Source organism: Somniosus microcephalus, chromosome 3 (genome assembly GCF_052327205.1).
Source record: "Somniosus microcephalus isolate GS21.2 chromosome 3, FLI_Smic_1.0, whole genome shotgun sequence".
In the NCBI taxonomy this organism is placed as follows: Eukaryota; Metazoa; Chordata; class Chondrichthyes; order Squaliformes; family Somniosidae; genus Somniosus; species Somniosus microcephalus.
The window spans coordinates 52,489,300-52,509,665 of NC_140989.1; the positions used below are offsets into that span (position 1 = coordinate 52,489,300).

Here is a 20,366-nt window from a genome sequence, read left to right on the forward strand (position 1 = left end):
GCTGAATTTGGACTGTGGAGCCTGAGCATGTACAGTGTACAACAACTTGTATTTATGTAGAGCCTTTAACGTAGTAAAATATCCTAAGGTACTTCACAGGAGCGTTCTCAAACAAATTTTTACTCCGAGCCACATAAGGAGATATTAGGGCAGTTGAAGGTAGGTTTTCAGGAGCGTCTTAAGGAGGTAGAGAGGTTTAGGGAAGGAATTCCAGAGCTTAGGGCCTTGGCAGCTGAAGGCGCGGCCACCAATTGTGGAGCTATTAAAATCGGGAATTCTCGAGGCCAGAATTGGAGGAGCGCAGATATCTTGGAGGGTTGTAGGGCTGGAGGAGATTACAGAGATAGGGAGGGGCGAGGCCATAGAGGAATTTGAAAACAAGGATGAGAATTTTAAAATCAAGGCGTTGCTTAACTGGGAGCCAATGTGGTCAGCGAGTGCGGGGGTGATGGGTGAACGGGACTTGGTGCGAGTTAGGACACAGGCAGCAGAGTCTTGGATGACATCAAGTTTACGGTGGGTAGATGTGGGAGGTCAGCCAGGAGTGCGTTGGAATAGTCAAGTGTAGAGGTAACAAAGGCGTGGATGAGGGTTTCGGGTGATGTTACGGAGGTGGAAATAGGCGGTCTTAATGATGGCGCCGATATGTGGTTGGAAGCTGATCACGGGATCAAATAAGGTTGCGAACAGTGTGGTTTAGCCTCAGACAGTTGCTAAGGAGAGGGAACGGAGTTGGTGGCTAGGGAACGGAGTTTTTGGCGGGGACTGAAGACAATGGCTTCGAGCTTCCCAATAATCAGTTGGAGGAAATTTCTGCTCATCCTGTACTGGATGTCGGACAATTTAGAGAAAGTGGAGGGGTCGAGAGAGGTGGTGGTGGTGAGGTGTACCTAATTTCCTAGGATGTATCAGTACTGTTCAGCTCGGTTGTGTGTTTTTTGCGAGGCGGTATGTGAAGAAGACAGAGTCTGCTGATTACACACCTCTTGAAACTTTTGTCTTGTGTTCCACAAACTTCAGACAGTGCATTATGCTCAGTGTGTCTTTGCTCATTGTGACTGAGTTCACTTATTGAATTTTGAAGGAAATCGCCTTTGATTATCACCTGTGTTGTGTTGACAGTTAGAACAGCTCGATTGTCACCTGTTATGTTGAGAGTTAGAAAATATAAACATTCTGAGGTAGAAGTTTGATTGCGGTTCGCCCAGATCTTTGACGTTCAACCTACCAATTTCGCCGTGGGGATTTTTGGAGCCATTTCATTGCTGCTTTGGCTGAGGTTGAAAAGCCTTGAATGCTAATTAGCTTTTGGAGAGATGACTTATGGCTGCAGGAGTACTGGAAATGCTGGGATTGCCATTAAGGCTGCCACACCAAGGGGAACAGCAGCAGCAGCAAGCACGGCAGCACAGACCTGCGGAGGCTCAAAGAAGATGGCGAAGGAGGCAAGGACAAAGGAGGTCTTGCAGCACACGGGTGTTTCGCAACAGAATATCTTGCCTCGACATGACAGAGTGGAGCAGCGCATGAGGAGGCTGTGCTTCAGCAGACCGGCAGTCACTGACCTATGTCACCTGCCAGTATTTTAAATAGATATCCATTCAGCCTTGACTCCCCAGTCAGAGATAATAGGCTTTTCCTGTTCATAGTATCAAAAGCCTTCATCATTTAAAAAAACTCCATTAAATATTCTTTTAGCTATCTCTGCTCTAGTGGAAATAGTCCTAATATCTCAAGTCTCTATAATTTACCATCCCTGGCATAATTTTTGGTGAATCTACACTATACAATCTCTATGGCTTTAATATCCGGGAAGGCGCTGAAAACCTCGAGTCTCTTCGCTGGGAGCAAGCGGAAGGAGCGCACGTCAACCCAAGCACCCCACCCACCCGCCCCTTCAACCACCGTCTGCCCCACCTGCGACAGAGACTGTAGGTCCTGCATTGGACTCACTAGTCACCTGAGAATTCATTTTTAATGTGGAAGCAAGTCATCCTCGGTTCCGAGGGACTGCAGAAGAAGAAGAAGAAGAATATCCTTTCAATATTGGGGTGACCAAAACTGCCAAACAGTATTCTGTGGATTAACCAATGTTTTGTCTAAATTCATCATTACTTCTTTACTCTATTCCTCTATTTGTAAGACCCATATTCTTCTATGTTTCTATAGATATATTTCTTAAGGCTAAAGGGATCAAGGGATATGGAGAGAAGGCAGGGACAGGGTACTGAATTTGGATGATCAGCCATGATCTCATTGAATGGCGGAGCAGGCTCGAGGGGCCGAATGGCCTACTCCTGCTCCTATCTTCTATGTTTCTATGTTGCTACTGGCCTTTTTATGCCTTTTATCTACCTGCACCCAAACTTCAAGGAACTATTTATTTAAACCCCTAGGTGTCTCTGTCCACAGCTATCAGAGACTTGATTAGATCTTCTGTATTAGATCTTGCCAACTGGCTCTCACAGCTGGAAACAAATCCTCTTTACAACCTTTTCAGGCTTCCTCTGCTCTTCAAGTTGACCCCATTGCTGCAGCTTGATTACTTCCTTTTCCAGGGTCTCCTCAATGTGACACCTCATTGTAACGAAGTTGTGCAGCATTGTAGCAGATTACCATGACTCTTGACACATCAGCTGGGTTATACTGCAAGATGCCCCCGTACCTGTTCAAGCACCCGAAGCATCGCATCAGCATGCCAGTGGTGTGCTCTTTGATGACTTTGTCCTTGCCGCAAAGATATCACGAGCCATGGCTGCAGAGCGTAGCCTTGATCACCCAGAAGCCACCCTGCCACTTACTTTTGTCGGTCAAATAATTGCGAGACAGTAGACCGCCTTAAAATGCAGACATTGTAAGAGCTGCCTGGGAAGTGAGCATTGATTTGCATAATCCTGTGATGAAGGTTCCAAATAAACTGAACATTTAAAGAATGTAATCATTTTTCCCTTCATGTAGGAAGTGGAATTATGCAATGGAGCATGCAGCCACATAGGTGTACGCAATCCCCTGACTCTGCAGACATCCGGCTGCTCTGTAAAATTTTGCAGCCCTTGCATGCTGCTTCTGGCTTTCTATAGGGGAGGTGATCAAATTACTTGTTTAAGCAAACAAGGTGTCCGTTGTTTCATAAAATCTGTGCTACAGATTTATTAATGTGGCTGATGTCATAAATGATCTGGAAGCACAGACATCGAGGGCTGTTGTGACCTTCATAACCATTGGCTGTGCCTTGCCTGTGGAAGATTTTGGCTGCAGGTCACATTGGAATATGCAACACAACTACATTACAGCCCCTTTGTGAATCTTAGATGCACAATCGCTGTTTCTCTGACATGTTGACTTATGTACACCTCACACTGTAACTGAGTGCAAAGTACCGGTGGATGATTGCAAAGCATTTCTGCTGCACCTTATTTGACCTGTATTGCTTTATTGGTCCTCCACTTCTTCCTCCAAAAAATACAAATTAAAACAGCATCTTCCAGCCCTGCAAGTTGTAGCACTGAGGCGAAAGAAAAGAAAGAACTTTCATTTACTTAGTGCCTTTCATGACCTCAATGTCCCAAAGCACTTCACAACAAATGAAGTACTTCTGAAAGGTGATCATTGTTGTCGTGTAGGGAAACGTGGCAGCTAATGTGTGCACAGCAAGGCCCTATAAACAGCAGTGAGAAAAATGACCAGATAATCTGTGTTTTAAGTGATGTTGGTTGAGGGATAAATGTTGCCTAGTATATTGGGAGAATGCCCCTGTTTTTCTTGGAATAGTGCCTTGGGATCGTTTATCCCCACTGAAAAAGCCTTGTCTGTTCTGTCAAAGACGGCACCTCCAATAGTGCAGCACTCCCTCAGTACTGCATAACGCACTAGCCGCAACGCTGTGGGAACACTATCACCAGCAAGCTCCACTCCAAATCGCATACCATCCTGACTTGGACATATATTGCTGTTCCTTCATTGCTGCTAGTCAAAAAACTGGAATTCCCTACGTAACACTATTGTAGGAGCATCATCACCACAAAGATGACACAGTTCAAGGAGAAGGCCAATGGCCACCTGTCTCAGGGCAATTGGAGATGGACAATAAATGCACCCTTGCCAGCATTGCCCACATTCCAAGAACAAATGGGGGGGGGGGAAGCCCACATACGAGTATAGGGAGATTTCCATGAGGAGACCCATCGTGATTCTCTGCGATTATGGCAAAAATGGCAGTGAGGCAGCAGTTACCCCAAAGGTACCTCAACTGTGGAAAGGAGGATCAGCACAAAAAAAAATTCTCCTTATAGTATTAAGGCAAGGTTCTTTGAAAGTGATTCCAAAAGCAACTCAGGCCCAGCAACCCCAGACACGTGTTTTATCTAGATGGGTCGATGAAGCAGCGATAGTATCCGCGATACCCGGCAGGAACACTGGAAAGCTACGTTAAGGATATTAGTAGAAAATTCTGGGCACGTTTACAGCTGCATGAGTGGTAGACAGAAATACTACAGGAAAACTGCATGAGGCAGTGAACTGGAGGGACCCTCATTTGTGGTAGGTTTTGCCTAATTAATTCATGTTTTTCTGGTCAACCAGATCAGAAAATCCAGGGTGTTGTCTTTCACCTGTTCCTGCCCTTCTCAAACTGAATCTTTAGACTTGACCACTGAAATATCTATGTATTAAACATTTTACGTATGGCGTGAACTTCATGTTTTCAGGATTTTTGTTAACGCTTTTATGCCAGAAATTGCATATGTAAACATTTGTAAGGGAAATTTTCCTATGTAAACAGTTGCCTGCCAAGATGCTTTGTCCCCCAACATCACAGCACTACGTGCTGCTGTAGTATCTCATGTTTTAGTCTTCTAGCTGCTAAGCACCAGCCCACTCAAGTTTAAGGCCTGCACAACTTTCCTGGAAATTATGTTTAAGTTTTAAATTTGTGTGTTTCTCGGTTAAACTGTTTGCCTGCAAGACTTTGTGCCTCTGGCCCTGATTCAATTTCCGTGCTGTCACTGGGCCTCAAGCCCCAGCCTGCTCAGCCGATTTTAAAAGTATGGCTCCTTCGGGCCCTTGTTCCCTCCCAGTCCTAGTCCTGGCCCCGCCATGTCGATTCTTCAGCCCGACAGACCAGCTTTATGGTTGCCCCTACTTCCTTCAACTCCATGGGCCATTTAATTTTTTTGCACCTCCGGCCCTTCATCCTCCACCTTGGCCTTTTTCTTAAGCCCGATGGGCTATTTTCATTTTGTTTCTGTTCCCCGTCTGCACTGCTGGCGCTGAATCCCACCCCCATCCCCCAGGCCTTCACGCAAAGGGTAGTCAAAAAACTGTGGATGCTGGGCCAATTGAAATTTTCAAGTCCGAGATCGATCAACTTTTTGTTAGGTAAGGGATATGGAACAAAGGCGGGTAAATAGAGTTGTGGTACAGATCAGCCATGATCTAATTGAATGGCGGAACAGGCTTGGGGGGCTGAATGGCCTACTCCTGCTCCTAAGTTCCCAGAAAAGAGATGTGGGGAATTGAGAGGGCAAAATATGAGACACACAATCTGGGGGCAGATAGCTCACTGCAGGAAATTTACAAGCATATATACCTGTAAGTTGTTCAGTCAATAAAGATGTGTGGAAATTATGATGAACCTTTATAAAACACTGGTTCGACTCCAACTGGAGTACTTTGTCCAATTCTGGGCACCACACTTTAGGAAGGATGTGAATGCCTTAGAGAAATTGAAGAAAAGATTTACGACAATGATTCCAGGAATGAGGGACTTCAGTTACGTTGATAGACTCGAGAATCACAGAATCTACAGTGCAGATAGAGGCCATTTCGGCCCATCGAGCCTGCACCGACACATATCCCACCCTATCCCCGTAACCCCACGTATTTAATCCCCTAACACTAAGGGTCAATTTATCATAGCCAAATCAACCTAACCTGCACATCTTTGGACTGTGGGAGGAAACCGGAGCACCCGGAGGAAACCCACGCAGACACAGGGAGAATGTGCAAACTCCACACAGACAGTCGCCCGAGGCCAGATTTGAACCCGGGTCCCTGGTGCTGTGAGGCAACAGTGCTAACCACTATGCCACCGTGCTGGGGTTGTTCTCCTTGGAGCAAAGAAGATTGAGAGGAGATTTGATAGAGGTGTTCAAAATCATGAGGGGTCTGGACAGAGTAGATAGAGAGAAACCGTTCTCATTGGTCAAGAACCAGAGGACACAAATTTAAGGTGATTGGCAAAAGAACCAAAGGCGACATAAGAATGGCCACCTTCCGTGCTGTAACCATTCTATGATGTAACCTGCACCCTTTATGAACCATTGCTAAATCAGCAGGAATGATCATCTTTTCTTTCAACAGGTGCTAAAACAGAAGAGCATAGATAAAGAAAATTTGCAGCAGGTTTCTATCAGAAGATGTTTGACTTTCAACATATTTTCCACAAATGTGGTGAAGAAATTGGAGGCAGATTCTGATAATGAAATATGGGTTGAGTACACATGCATACCCTATCCACAGTATAGGGTATATTTAAGGTAAACTATTTTTTTTTATGTCTTTTTTTGTTTGTGCAGTACTAAATTACAAAAATATTCATCTCAGTTTATGTGACCTCTTATCCTGTTCCCCACCCCCTAATTTGGAATTGATGTTGTCTCTATTTTGACTTCCGCTGTGTCTGTTTGCACACCATACACTGTTCTGTTACTGACAGTAAGGGATACCAGGCAGGACAGCAATTTGCTTCCAAGCTCCTGACAATGCTGCACTTTAACTGACTGCTAGAGTGATCTACCCACCTCCTTTTGGGAAAGCATCTTGCCTCCACTGCGGCGCAATCTTCTGGACAGTCCAGCCAAGATCAGGGGACCTGCTCTATCGAGTGGTTGGGGTGGAACCTACATCTTCCCACAATATGGTTCACAGAGTTACTGTACCCACTAGTTGCTTAACTTTACATGACCTAATTACATTGTCAGGTAACAAAAAGTCAAACAGCAAAGAATTAATGGATTCTTTTTAATTACAAGCTGTTGTAGCAAAACGTTCTTAAATCCAAATGATTGCTGCATTCCCCGACTCTCTGTTGAAATTTGTGCAGTCAAAATTAGTAAGTTGCCCTCGTACTGAATCACAGCTTGGATCCATTCCATGTGACGTCATTAAAAATGTGTTTACTTTTTTAACGATGTACTGTTCACATTTCAAATTGTCAATCAATATTCATCTGCTATATGTCTGAGAAAGCCGGCACCTTTTCTTTTCAGTTGAGTAATCGAACCAAGTACAGCATTCTAGATTTCTGGATTGCAGGACTAAATGGCTACAATGAAAACAGTTCACGAAATAAAACACTTCTAAAGGCATTCTTTTAATAAATGACTTTCGTAAATGTTTGGCATATTTGAGTCATCAATGTAGTTGGTACTGTACCAGCTTACCTTGCTGCTCAATATTGAACCGTTATCCTCCTGAATCTTTATCTTATGCCCCTGATTCATGTGTGAGCATTGATAAGTGTCAGGAGGCTGTTTGTGGGGGGCATCACAGCTGAGCCCGGACCTGTCCTCCGCAGCCATCCGCATGAGTTTCTCTAATAGGGTTAGTTGGATAGCTATCTAGAGTGAGAACCCTGGCCAGGTTCCTGCTTGTTAACCAAGGGGTGGGCAGAGATTTTTTCAGTGGTATAATCAACTGTTAAAGCATATTAGAGATGTACTCACATTTTTATTTGTATTCATTGTGACACAGTTTGTACAATTATAATTGCAAAATATATATTGGGACTTGATTTTAAAAATCTTTCATTATGGGAAGATTTTGTACTTAACAATCATTTACTTTGTTAAGACACAGTGTTGGCCCTCTGAATGTTGAAGATGTTCTCACCAGTTTTGACAACACAGGAAATGTCTGTGAGTTCATTTCATTTTACGTTCAAATGTGATGTGATGTTGGGAAATAAAAATCATAGCAGCTTTCTTAAAGAGGCACCGTCTATATCATGGAAAGAGGAATGACTAAGTGTCATTTCATGACAGTGGGGTCTCCGCAGCGTTACGTCATGAGTTATGCAGATTGGGTCAGTATGTCGAGTGTTTGGCAAATGAAGAAATTGAAAAGTTTGCGAAGACTTTTTGACAAAAACAGTGCCTCTTTAATGCTGGAACTGACTACACTGTAAAATGTGTTTGCTTTTTTAGATCTATTACTTCACCAACACATAGCCTCACATAATGGTTAAATAAGTGATTTAAAGAAGATTGTTTTGCAGCATTGAAATTTATAGTTATGCAGCACATTTTATTTAAATTTTTTACAGCTAATTTCTATGTATTTATTGTGTTTGTTTGTTGTGTGTGTGTTTCTGTGTAAATTTAGCTGATTTTAGTTTTTTAAAAAGTCAACATGTGCATTAAATGTTTTATTTGGAGGTGTAGAGTGGACGGGATGTGTGGTCCTGCTGTTTAACAAAAAGCGATGATTGTACAGTAACAGATTGTTGGTAGCAGTTGTCTTTTTTTTTGGACCAAAAATGTATTACAGACACAAGTCTGAGTGCACCAAAACCCTTCCGTGATCTGCCTGAGGCACTAAAAAACCTCTTGGTTGAACAGTTTTTATAGCACATTTGTTAGGTTTTTGAAATAAGGCAAGTCATTTCATGTTTTTTTGTAGGTTTGGAGCAGTGAATCCAATTGATCAGGTGATTGGGTTTCAAATGCGGTTGCCATGGAAAAGGTTAAAATGGGAGTGGGAGTATGCCTTGATATGTCACTTTTGTACAGGGTGGGTTGCAATTTTCCTGCCCAGAGCAATGATTCAGATTTTCTTTTTGCGCTGGGAGCAACTGGGTGGTGCAGTGAGTTAGCACACCGTCCTGGCACCACTGTAGTGCACATTTATAGGATGAAAGCCTGCTCTTTACTGTCTGTAAAATGGGTTTGTGGCAATAGCAGCCCAGTTGTTACTGAGCATGAATCGCAGCACAAACGTGGCCACAGGGCAGCATAACTTAGCACTAAATTACCAATGATACTCTGAATGGGAAGTGGAAAATTTCACACTGATGCTGTAGGTGGTGCTTTTGCCTACGTCTGTTCTTGCCACACATGGCCTATGAGTGTTTGATAGCAATTCGAGGTGCCAAGAGTGGTGGAAAAAGTGTGTCGTCTGTCCCAAAAAAAGAGAGAAAATGAAGGGACGTACCAAAATGGCAATTGTAAAATAAAGCTCTACTTGTACACGTGGAATTTATAATCCAGATTTTAGTGTCTGTGGCATACTTGAGGGCGAGGAATCCAAATCCATATTGAATTGCGTTAAACACCTAAACTAAAATTACAGGTGAGTAATAATGTTGTTTAACATTTTTTGCTACAAGTGAAAATTAATTATGTTGCATTACAAAAAATAAGGTTCTTCATCATTAACTGAATCTTCTGTTTCCTTCTCCACCCGTTTTAGGCTGAATTATTTTGGATTAATAATGGTGCTGCCAGAGGTCTTGCACATGGGACTGACTAGCAGCAGCTTCGTGCTCTGACTGCACTGTTCACATTACTGTTTCTTTTGGTGTTTATATAGATTTCCAGAAAGCTTCACTTTTGTGGTTTATGAAGTCATTTTGATCTTTTTACTATGTTATAGTATTGATGTAAGTTGTAAGCCAGCCATTGTTATTTGATTCAGAGGGATGGGAAATTCAACTCTAACCAGTTTCTGTTGTGAAATATGCAGTGCGATTCCCAATGCCTGCTTAGACGCGCCGGCCTGAGTGAAATTGGGACTTGGGCTTTCTTTTCATTGGACCGGTGAGCTGCAGCCGACAGTTGGGCTTCTCTATGCAGCTTGCCGGTTAGGTTGCATAACCAATTCCGTCCGGCCCTGGTCCCAAACTGGCCCGCAGGTAGGTCCGGGTATGGGTGGGGGGCGGGTGGAGCAGGGAAGGGTGGGCCTGTCTGGCACCGGCCCATGATATTTTTATGAAGCAAGGAGGAACACTCCTGTTCCTCTTGGCTCCACAGAAATGAAAGTATTCAACAAATATTCCTTGCCTTTTTGGTCCTGACTCTCAGTCCCTTTAAGGTCCCTTTGAGGATAGCTGGTTAGGCAGTTGAAGAGCTGGAACAACTGGCCGGAGAATGTGTGGTTTAAGGTGATCAATTTGGGTCGGGATCCTATAACCAACACCAGCACCTAATTTGCATATGCAGGATGCCCAACACTTGCCTTTCAATTTGGCAGTCGACACACTTCAGGGGGGGATTGGGTGCGGGAAGTCGTGACCTGAAATTCTCCCCTACCCCCCAATGGTGATTTAGCACCCAAAAAACACTAGAGCCTTTTGATCAATGAAGAACATGCTTTTGGCTGAATACACTGTATACTTTGCCAGTAGCACATTTTTATAAATTCACAAGGGAAACCAATTGATGTTTTACACATGATTATCTGTGATTTAGCTCCTGGGCGACTTAATGGGCAAGGACATTGGTGAGTTGATTTGCATCATAAAGACCAGAAAAGAAAGGTTTGATCTCCAGGTTTGTGCTTGGGATAGCAGGAGTACCTACCATAGGTCTCGGTGACTCTGGGCTAGGGAGCGAAATAACCATCCAGGGTGCTTGCTACTGATCGCAGACCAGTGACCTGTGCGTGCTGTAGTTCGACATGAAAGGAGGAGAGTTGATTGGAGGAACCAGAAGAAGACCCTGATCATACTGCATGTGCACTCCAGCTGCAACAGTACTTAATCCAGAAATTAAAACCCTCTCCAAAAACACTTCCAATTTCTCCATTTACTGAGACTCGCCAAATAATGCACAGAACATTACGCTGTTGGCACTTAATTACACAGTTGCGTCTCTCACGCTAGAGTACAACATCATTAGCTCCCAACTTCATCTCGTGAGCATTGGATGTTTAGTACTTCTAAACTAACCCTGTGATCAAACACTACACGTGTACTGTCCTATGAATATCTATTTCACTGCCATAATCATCATGCTATTAAATCTTGGGATTGATTTATATAATTTTATGAAACATTTTTTTTAAATGAACAAGGTATGATTCTCTGGTACAGTAATCCTTATCTCCCAGCTAGTTAAGAAATCCATTGTTATAAAATATAGACTGGATTATTAAGCAGGACAGGTTTGAATTCTTCAATTGTACTATTTCTGATAAGCCTTTACATGGGAGGGAGAAATAGATATTTTAAAGAACAGGTTAGCATTATTTGAATTTTGCTGAATAAAAAATGTATATTAAGAAATTAAATGTTGTACGAGATAAATAATATCAGACATATTGTATTGCATGATTTGCTGAAAATATTGCAGCATTTCTTTGTGCAGTTTAAGACTGAATAATCTGAATGTCACAAATTCATGTCATCACTTGCATCAGAGCATCAGCTCCTGCTGGCTCATAAAATGCCATCCCCTACAATAATGAAGCCAGTTGTCACCAATATAATCTTTAAGCATTGTGCCTTTCAGCAAATACAAAGGGTAATTGAGTTGCAGCACTCATATTCTTGTAAACATTCAGTCAGCCTTACAACTTGATGGCAATACAGCTGGGTTGAATTTATATTTTGTTTTAAAGGAAAGCCTTGCAGCCTTACTCTTTGACAGTGTTGGTATTTATGCAGTTTTTTTTTCTCCCTTGCCATTAACTAATTTGCCTTTACGATAATTTGGCACAGTGACCCTTGGGCCTATTGAGTTAATGCTATTTTCAATACTTAGTATTATAATTGGAAAAAAATGCAGTAACCTGTGTAGCGGAGTATGCAAACCTGAGGATATATATTTTTTTAAATTGCTTATTCCTTCAGCAAACTTTACAGCAAACCTTTTGTTTCTGAACTATATTTGGAGCAGCATTAAAAACTGAGCATTCAAACTCCCGTTCACTGATTTCCACCTCTCCTTCCAACCCCAGAGCATGTGCTGTGACTACTGAGATCATCTAACTAAGCATAGATTGGGGATCAAAGCTGGGACCTCCTTGGTCTGTGTGGCTCAGTTTTAAATGGCAGTGCATTTACTAGCTGGACTGCTGAATTGCTTAATTTTGTAATTTACAAAATAATTAGTTGATCTATATGCCTAAATCTTAGTGTTTATCAGAGGCTGAATTTTATACCTTTAGTAAGTTACTGCTACAGATTGTATCAAATGTGCTCTAATGTTAAAGAGGTGCTTATCCTTGGGTTTCCCCTAGAGGGCGAGTTTTACCACCACAGCAGGCTTTTATAATAGGTAAGAGCAGGGGCAACAAAGGGCTCCCTTCTTGCCTGGCTGGTTGACAATGTTGGTACCCAGGTAACTTTCAAATGGCTCCCACCCTCTGCCTGCCTATCATGATGAATATCAGGGGCTAATTTCAGGGGTATAAAGGAATATATTGTCATGTTCTTTTTTTATGATTGGAGGTTGTCAAACTTCGCCATCTTCATAAGCATCGCAGTTATGTACGATAGAAAAGTTCTACCAAAATAAATTGCAAGCTCGAAATCTCTAACTACACATGATGAGACAGTTTTAAAGTGCTAAATAATGCATCTACCATGTACACTAGCAATAATTCTAATTGCAATATCTTTTTCTCACTGAAAAGTAAATAAGTAGGCAATTCCCTTGGGTTATGTTGCAGTAAAATTTATTAAAAATATGTTCTAAATTTCCAGGTAGTTGTATCTTGTTTTGTTTCTTTACAGAAGCTGACATTAATTGTATACTTTCATACAGTATTTTGCTTTGATAATGAATTGCTATTTTTGAAATGAAGCTTGGCATTTATTGTTTAAACAGAACAAATTAACTACTTTTTTCCTTGCTACTTTTCTCGCTCCTTTCCTGATAGCATTCACTCTTCGGGGTATGGTTCCGCAGGCACCAGTCACCTCCTTGTGCCTCCTACATGAGCCTTGAAGCGATTTAGAATTATTGCTGACATACATGGCAGATACGTTATTTAGAACGTTAAAACTGCCTTGTGCTGTAGTATTATAGATTTCCGACTTGTTTCTTTTGGTAGAAATTTTGTGAAGTACATAACTGTAATGGTATGAAAATGGATAAACGAGTTTCAACAAGGGCTTCACCATGGGGAACATCACCGGTCAACCTGAGGCTCCCCTGACGAAGCCTACAACGTCCCCTCCCCTACAACAAAGCCTACATTTCGTTGTACTGCACTTGTGCACTAACAATGACAATAAAAGTTGATTTGATTTGATTTGATCCACAAACTGCACTTCCAGCAGGCGATGCTGGATAAAGATCAGGCGTGGGAACACCGGCTGATTTTTATTTTTTCGCCTTCCTAATCGAGATGCTGAGGTGCATTGTGATGCCCTTACACAGACTGAGAATTGGACTTAAAACTTTCCTGATCTATATGACCGGTTTGAATTACATTAAAAATGCTCTTCAGTTAAAAGTGCAGCTTGAAGTACTGCATGTTATAATTTCTAATGCACAGTAATTATTTGGAGCAATACATACTGATACATATCAGTATCAGTACATACTTGGCGCAATACACACTGATCAAATTTGCAGATGATGCCATACGAGGAGATGCAGTTGAATCTGAGGAAGCAGCCTGGGAACTACAAAATCATTTAGACAATATATGTAAGCGGGCAGGCAATGTCTGATGAAATTTAATGCGTACAAGTATAAAGTACTGCACTTGGGAAGAAAAATGGGCAAGATTAGTGTTCCATTGTGGTGTTGATGTTGCTAAGGATGAAGTTGAAAGACCTAGAGATTGTACGATAGCAAAATACTGCAGATGTTGGAAATCCGAAATAACAACAGAAAATGCTGGAAAAACTCAGCAGGTCAGGCAACATCCGTGGAGAGAAATTTGAGAGATTGTAGTATACATGGAATCCGCCATGAAGAGCTACATGGTAGGATCAGTTTGAGGCTGCTAATTATACCGTCCTTCATGGCTCGACTTGCCCAAAATTCTCTTAATAACTAGTTCAAGTGGCAGGGTTAAACTAGTTTTAGAATAGGTTTATTGTTCCATACGGATGCTGTAATGGTTTGATGAATATCTCAGTTTAGTGCTGGTGTGACATTGTTGTAGAAATCTACTTTGTTTCATTCAGCCAAAATGTGATCCAGACTTCCTGCGTTAGTTAATAATGGCCCGGATTTTGTGGTCAGCGGCGAAGGAACAGCGCTTGCCGTTCACCTCGCTGACGGCTGCCCACAGATTTGACCGGTGTTTGTGCGGAAACTTCCAGTCATCGGGCATCTGTTCCTGCGCACTGCCCTCTACAGGGGATCTGTGGCGTCTGAGCAGGACAAGAAACAGCGTGGCTCTAAAACCAATCAGATTGAAGAATCCTCACTGAGCCACGCAGAGTACAAACCCGGAGTATAAAGCAGGAAATATAAATTAGATTTAATGATGTACAGAAAGCAAAATAAAGATTGGGAAATACAGATGAAATTAAGGTAGAGATTAGAGACAGAAAAAGTTTTTTTTTAAATTATTTTAATTTTAATTTTTTTTTAATCTCCAACATTTACTTTCTTCTGAGGGAATGAGACTCCACACTTGTAAAATTAAGTTTTTGGGGCCAGAAATGTTGTTTAGCAATATTATCACTTACCACGCTGCTAAAAACTCACTACTGAAAGCATCAGCCCTAACTTTTTCAGCTGTTTTTAGTGAGGAACTAGTGGACAAGCACCCCAAGTTCACGCCGCTGTAGTCATTTCAATGCCGAGTCTATCGGCGAGGATAGCAACAGCGCACCCTGTGAAGGAGCATGGTATTGCCGACCGCAACATCTGGATTTCTGCGTTTAACTGCACATGTGCGGACGCCAGAAGTTGCTGTCCAATTTAACCCACAATAACGATGAGCGCTGATCGCCTCACCGTTATTATAACAGCAAAATCCAGGCCAATCTATGTATGTAAGTAGAGGGGGAGGTAGTTTCAATTGACTGTCGAGAGCATTTCAAAATCTTTGAGATAGTGGAACTTGAGTTTGTTCTAAATACCCTACACCTAACAGTGGGATCAGAATCAAGATTAGTAGGATCATGACTTTGAGTACTTAAACAATTGAATGCTGGATTCTCCATTCATATTAAAAAAAAAATCAAATGCTTGTTTAAAATGCTTAGCACTAATTTAAACTCTTAACCATGCTGACAATTTGAATTGTAGATTATTTGGCAGCTCCTATTTTTCTCTCAAAGCAGTACATTGAGCACATCCCTAAAATTTCTCGAATGTTTGTGTTTTCATGCACTTTTTATGATAATGGCCAACTTTATTGTATGTGCTTTCTGGAAGATTAGGTGTACTTAAAAGTAAAGCATAACTGATGCCAATCAGTAAACACCTGCAAGAATGTTGCTCAACTAGTTAAATAGCGACTTAACCCATATAAATAACCCATGTGGGCCAGTTCAGCCGCAGAGGGGGCGGGTCACATGCCAGGAGACACCAGAAGGATATCTGGAAGGTGGTGTCCGGCCTGCAGGTAGGTGGCAGGGTAAGAAATGAGCATGACGTGGAAGGCTCTACACCACCAGTCTCCTTTGGGAAAAATATGTTTTAAAAATTTTATTTCATTAATATGGTACGTTTTGTTTTATGTTGGGAATAATGGATGCCTGCGAGTAATCAGATTAGAGTTTAAATTATGTCATAAACAAGCGTTACCTTGATCTTGAGTAGCTTTGATGGAAAGAACCTGCATATGTCCTCAGGATGTTCCAAAGCTCTTCACAGCCAATTCATTACTTTTTGAAGTGTAGTTACAGTTGTGATGTAGGCAAACACGGCAGACAATTTGTGCACAGCAAAGGTCCCACAAACCACCATGAGATAAATGACCAAATGATCTGTTTTCGTGGTGGTGTTGGAGGGATAACTGTTGACCAGTGCACCCGGAGATGATCTCTGCTCTACTTTCGAATAGTGCCATGGGATCTTTATCGTCCACCTGGACAGGCAGGCAGGGTCTTTGTTTAACATCTCATCCAAAAGACAGCATCTTCGACAGTGTAGCACTTTCTCAGTCCTGCAATGAAGTTTTAGACTAGATTATGTGCTCGCCTCTCGAGTGGAACTCGAATCCGTGACTGCCTGAGCCAGGTCTTGCTACCTCAGCCAAGAGTGACACTTAGCTTTGGGACTGTTACTTGAATGCTGTATCTGGATTCCCTTGGAAGTTTGCACGTATTGGCACTGCTGGAGTTGGATCAGTTTTTTTTTAAATCAGGGTATACTTATTTTCCAATTTAATTCTCCTTTCCCTTTTTTTCCTGGCACTATTTTGGCCATCTTCCATTTCTAGCTGAGTAGGTGGGCACACAAGCAGAGGACCTGGTGCTAGGTCTTTCCTAGTGTTGTGAAGTAACCACTGTTTACACTAGTTATTGTCCGTACCATTACCACAGGAGTGTAAAGGCCCCCTAAGCTCATGGTCTACAGAGCAGCAGTGAAACCCACCCTCCTGTATGCCTCAGACATGGACCATGTACAGCAGGCACCTCAAAGCACTGGAGAGGTACCACCAACGCTGGTAGATCTCTGCAAGATCCTGCAAATTCATTGGCAGGATAGGCGCGCCAATGTCAGTGTTCTTGCTCAGCCAACATCCCCAGCATCGAAGCTTTGACCACGCTCGATCAGCTCCGATGGACGAGTCACATCGTCCGCATGCCCGATACTAGACTCCCGAAACAAGCGCTCTACTCGGAGCTCCGGCACGGCAAGAGAGCCCCAGGTGGGCAGAGGAAATGCTTCAAGGACACCCTCAATGCCTCCTTGAAAAAGTGCAACATCCCCACTGACACCTGGGAATCCCTGGCCCAAGACCGCACAAAATGGAGAAGAAGCATCTGAGCAAGCGCCGAACACCTCGAGCCTCTTCACCGGGAGCAAGCGGAAGCCAAGTGCAAGGAGCGCACGTCAACCCAAGCAACCCACCCACCTGCCCCTTCAACCACCGTCTGCCCCACCTGTGACAGAGACTGTAGGTCCCGCATTGGACTCATCAGTCACCTGAGAACTCATTTTTAATGTGGAAGCAAGTCACCCTCGGTTCCGAGGGACTGCCTAAGACGGGAGAAGACAATGCTGTCACTCCCATCAAAGCTACCATTGTCAGTGGGACTGTAATATAAAAAGGGTGTCACTGTTTGAATTACTTGACTGAGATACCAGAGGGGCTGATGCTGCCTGTGGAACTATGGCATGTATGAACCTTCAGGAAAGGAGGAGATGAGATGAGAGAATTGGAAAAAAGAAGCACACTCCCAGGCTACTGCAGTGCCAATGTAGGCTAGCCATCTGATAGCACTGGAGAACGGTTTGGTGAAAACTACTCCACTACATGCTTCACTGCCCTGTTGAATCGGAGTGGGGATCAAACATGCAACACACCAGTCCTTGGCACCCTGTAATACTCCAACACACTGCACCATAATATCAGCAAGTAAAGAGACATCACTGCTTAAAACTGTGAGCCAGGCTGTGTGACTGTTGTCTTGGACAATGGCCAGCTTAATAGCTAACATTGTTTATTGTAAAATGATTTATAAAGATTGTTGCTTAGCATCTAAAGTAAAGGCATCTAGCCAGCCTGCCACCTTTTTCCATTGTGGAATTTACTAATTTAGTAGTCAGTGACCTGGTGACCTGCAAGGGGCTTAAACGCCTATTAATGCTGAATTTGTAACTACCATAGGAGGGTGATTTGTAAGAAAAAAAATCTCTCCTAGTGTTCCTTTAGCTGTGGGGGAATTATAAATGCAATTGGCATCGTCATGCAAAATCTCCATCCTGCTCACCTCGTACCGAGTGCCCCATTACCAGTATGAGGAGGAGCTTTTAAAAGTATTGCTGCTTTACAGTTTGAAGTGTTATTCAATATTTTGTAGTTTGTCCCTGGCGACAAGGATTGTAATTTAAATAGAGTAGTGACCCCTTCCTACGAAGGTGCTGGATTGTTTTAATCTTTAGTATGACCAGCACAGGCACATTGGACCAAATGGCCTCCTCCTTCTGTGCTGTATCATTCTATGATTCACCATTTTAAATTTATTTTATTTGCTATTAATTGTACTTTTGTTAAATTTTCCATGTTTCTGTTACCTCCAGACGCAACTATTCCAGTGCTCCCCCGGCCAGCCTCGTATCTTCCACTCTCTGTAAACTCGAGCTCATCCAAAACTCTGCTGCCCGTATCCAAACTTGCACCAAGTCCCGTTCACCCATCACCCCTGTGCTTGCTGGCCTATGTTGGCTCCTGGTTCCCCAGCAACTCCAATTTAAAATTCTTATTTTTTTTGTGTTGAAGACCCTCCATAGCTTTGCCCCTCCCTATCCCTGTAATCTCCTACAACCCTCTGAGATCTGTGTTCTTCCAATTCTAGTGTCTTGTGCATCCCCGATATCATTCGCCTCCCCATTGGTGGCAGTGCTTTCAGCTTCTAGGCCCTCGGTTCTGGTATTCCTTCCCTAAACCTCTCTACCTCTCCTCCTTCAAGATACTCCTTAAAACTTTACCTCTTTGACCAAGCTTTTGGTCACCTCTCATAACATCGCCTTATAATAGAATCATAGAATGATACAGCACAGAAGGAGGCCATTTGGCCCATCGCACTGTGCTGGCTCTTTGAAAGACCTATCCAATTGATCCCACGACCCTGCTCTTTCCCCATAACCCTGTAAATGTTTTCCCTTCAAGTATTTATCCAATTCCCTTTTGAAAGTGACTATTGAGTCAGCTTCCACCACCTATTCAGACAGTGAATTCCAGATCACAGCAACTCGCTGCGTTTATAAAAAAAAAAAGTTTCCTCATGTTGCCTCTAGTTCTTTTAATCTGTGTCCTCTGGTTACCGACCCTTCTGCCACTGGAAACAATGTCTCCTTATTTACAAACATTGAAATTAAGCCCTGTATACCCAAGTCCAGGTCATTAGTATATATCAAAAAGTGCAGTGGTCCTAATACTGACCCTTGGGGAACACCACCGTATACTTCCGTCCAGTCTGAAAAACAACCATTTGCCACTACTCTGCTTTCTGTCCCTTAGCCAATTTTTGTAGCCACGCTGCCACTGTCCCTTTAATCCCATGGGCTTTAATTTTGCTTACAAGTTTTATTATGTGGTACTTTGTCAAACTCCTTTTGAAAGCCCATATACACAACATCAACTGCTTTGCCCTCATCGACCCTCTCCGTTACATCATCAAAGAACTCAATCAAATTAGTCAAACACGATTTGCCTTTAGCATATCTGTGCTGACTTTCATTCATTCGCCCATAATTTTCCAAATGGCACGTAATTTTGTTCCGGATTACTGTCTCTGAAAGTTTCCCCATCACTGACATTAGGCTGACTGAACTGTAATTGCCAGGTTTAACCCCCCTCCCCTTTTTGAAGCGGGATAAACCCGTTTACATGGCTCGGTGTCAAATTTAGTCTGATAACGCTCCTGTGAAGCACCTTGGCACATTTTACTATGTTAAAGGCGCTATATAAATGAAAGTCGTTGTTGACAGACTGTCCTGTTAGCGCTCTGCTGCAGTGAAAAAGATTTAAAATTAAGTTTTAAAAGTTCTTGGTTAATTAATTGGACAGCGTGGAAACTTTTTTAAAACGAGCTTTGCACCGCCTACCATTATCTTGTTGCTGGTGTGAAACTAAAGCAATGGGAGATTTATCTACTGGAGCTGGCCTCACACCACTCATAGAACCCAAGTATGATTTGGGTGACTTTACACCTGAATTGTGCTGACTGTTTGTTCACATTGATGCAAAACTGAGAAATGCGTCATATTGGCACAAACTGTGTAGTATAACCAGTTTATAGGCAGGAACTGATCATATATTTATCGCATAATTTTTTTTCAGGATCTAATTGCCACTTTTTTTTTAAAGCAGGTATTTTTCAAGTGTGTATATAATGCATAGAATGATTGGTTCTTTATGTACTGGGGCAAACCGCCTCCCTGCATTCAAACAATTTTAGGATACATTTCTTGTTAAATAATGGATCGATTACCAGAAGTATCCAGCTGTTTTGTTCTCGTCTTTGTTTTGCAGATTGTGCAGGATGATATTTGTTTACTGATTTTCTTTGTTTTAAACTGAGTAATTTCCACACGAGATACAGTGACGGTTGCCCCCCAGCCCCCTCCCATCAGTACATAAACAATGATTTAGGAATTTAGTTAATGGCCCCCTCCTGTGTAAAGCATGGATGTCAACAATTGCACCCTTGGACTAAACTAAGAAGTGCTTGTTTGGTTGTGAAGGTGTTAATGCAAATTTGTTCTACAGCTCATTCAGCCCTA

At 42.5% G+C, this 20,366-nt stretch overlaps 1 protein-coding gene across 3 annotated transcripts in view; it reads left to right on the top strand.

Moving 5' to 3' along the window:
- The window catches only part of camkmt (calmodulin-lysine N-methyltransferase), a 395,008-nt gene that overhangs the window by 9,389 nt on the left and 365,253 nt on the right, over positions 1 to 20,366 (top strand). For 2 of the 3 annotated variants that reach the window (XR_015076309.1, XM_085980449.1), the window contains exons 2-3: positions 6,361 to 6,536; positions 7,852 to 7,916. Coding sequence is in view for 2 of the 3 variants with exons in the window: in XM_085980449.1 (XP_085836575.1) it covers positions 6,361 to 6,536; positions 7,852 to 7,916 (241 nt within the window). In the remaining variant the exon portion in view is untranslated. The remainder of the gene's footprint in view (positions 1 to 6,360; positions 6,537 to 7,851; positions 7,917 to 20,366) is intronic. The other variant, XM_085980452.1, reaches the window with a different exon arrangement.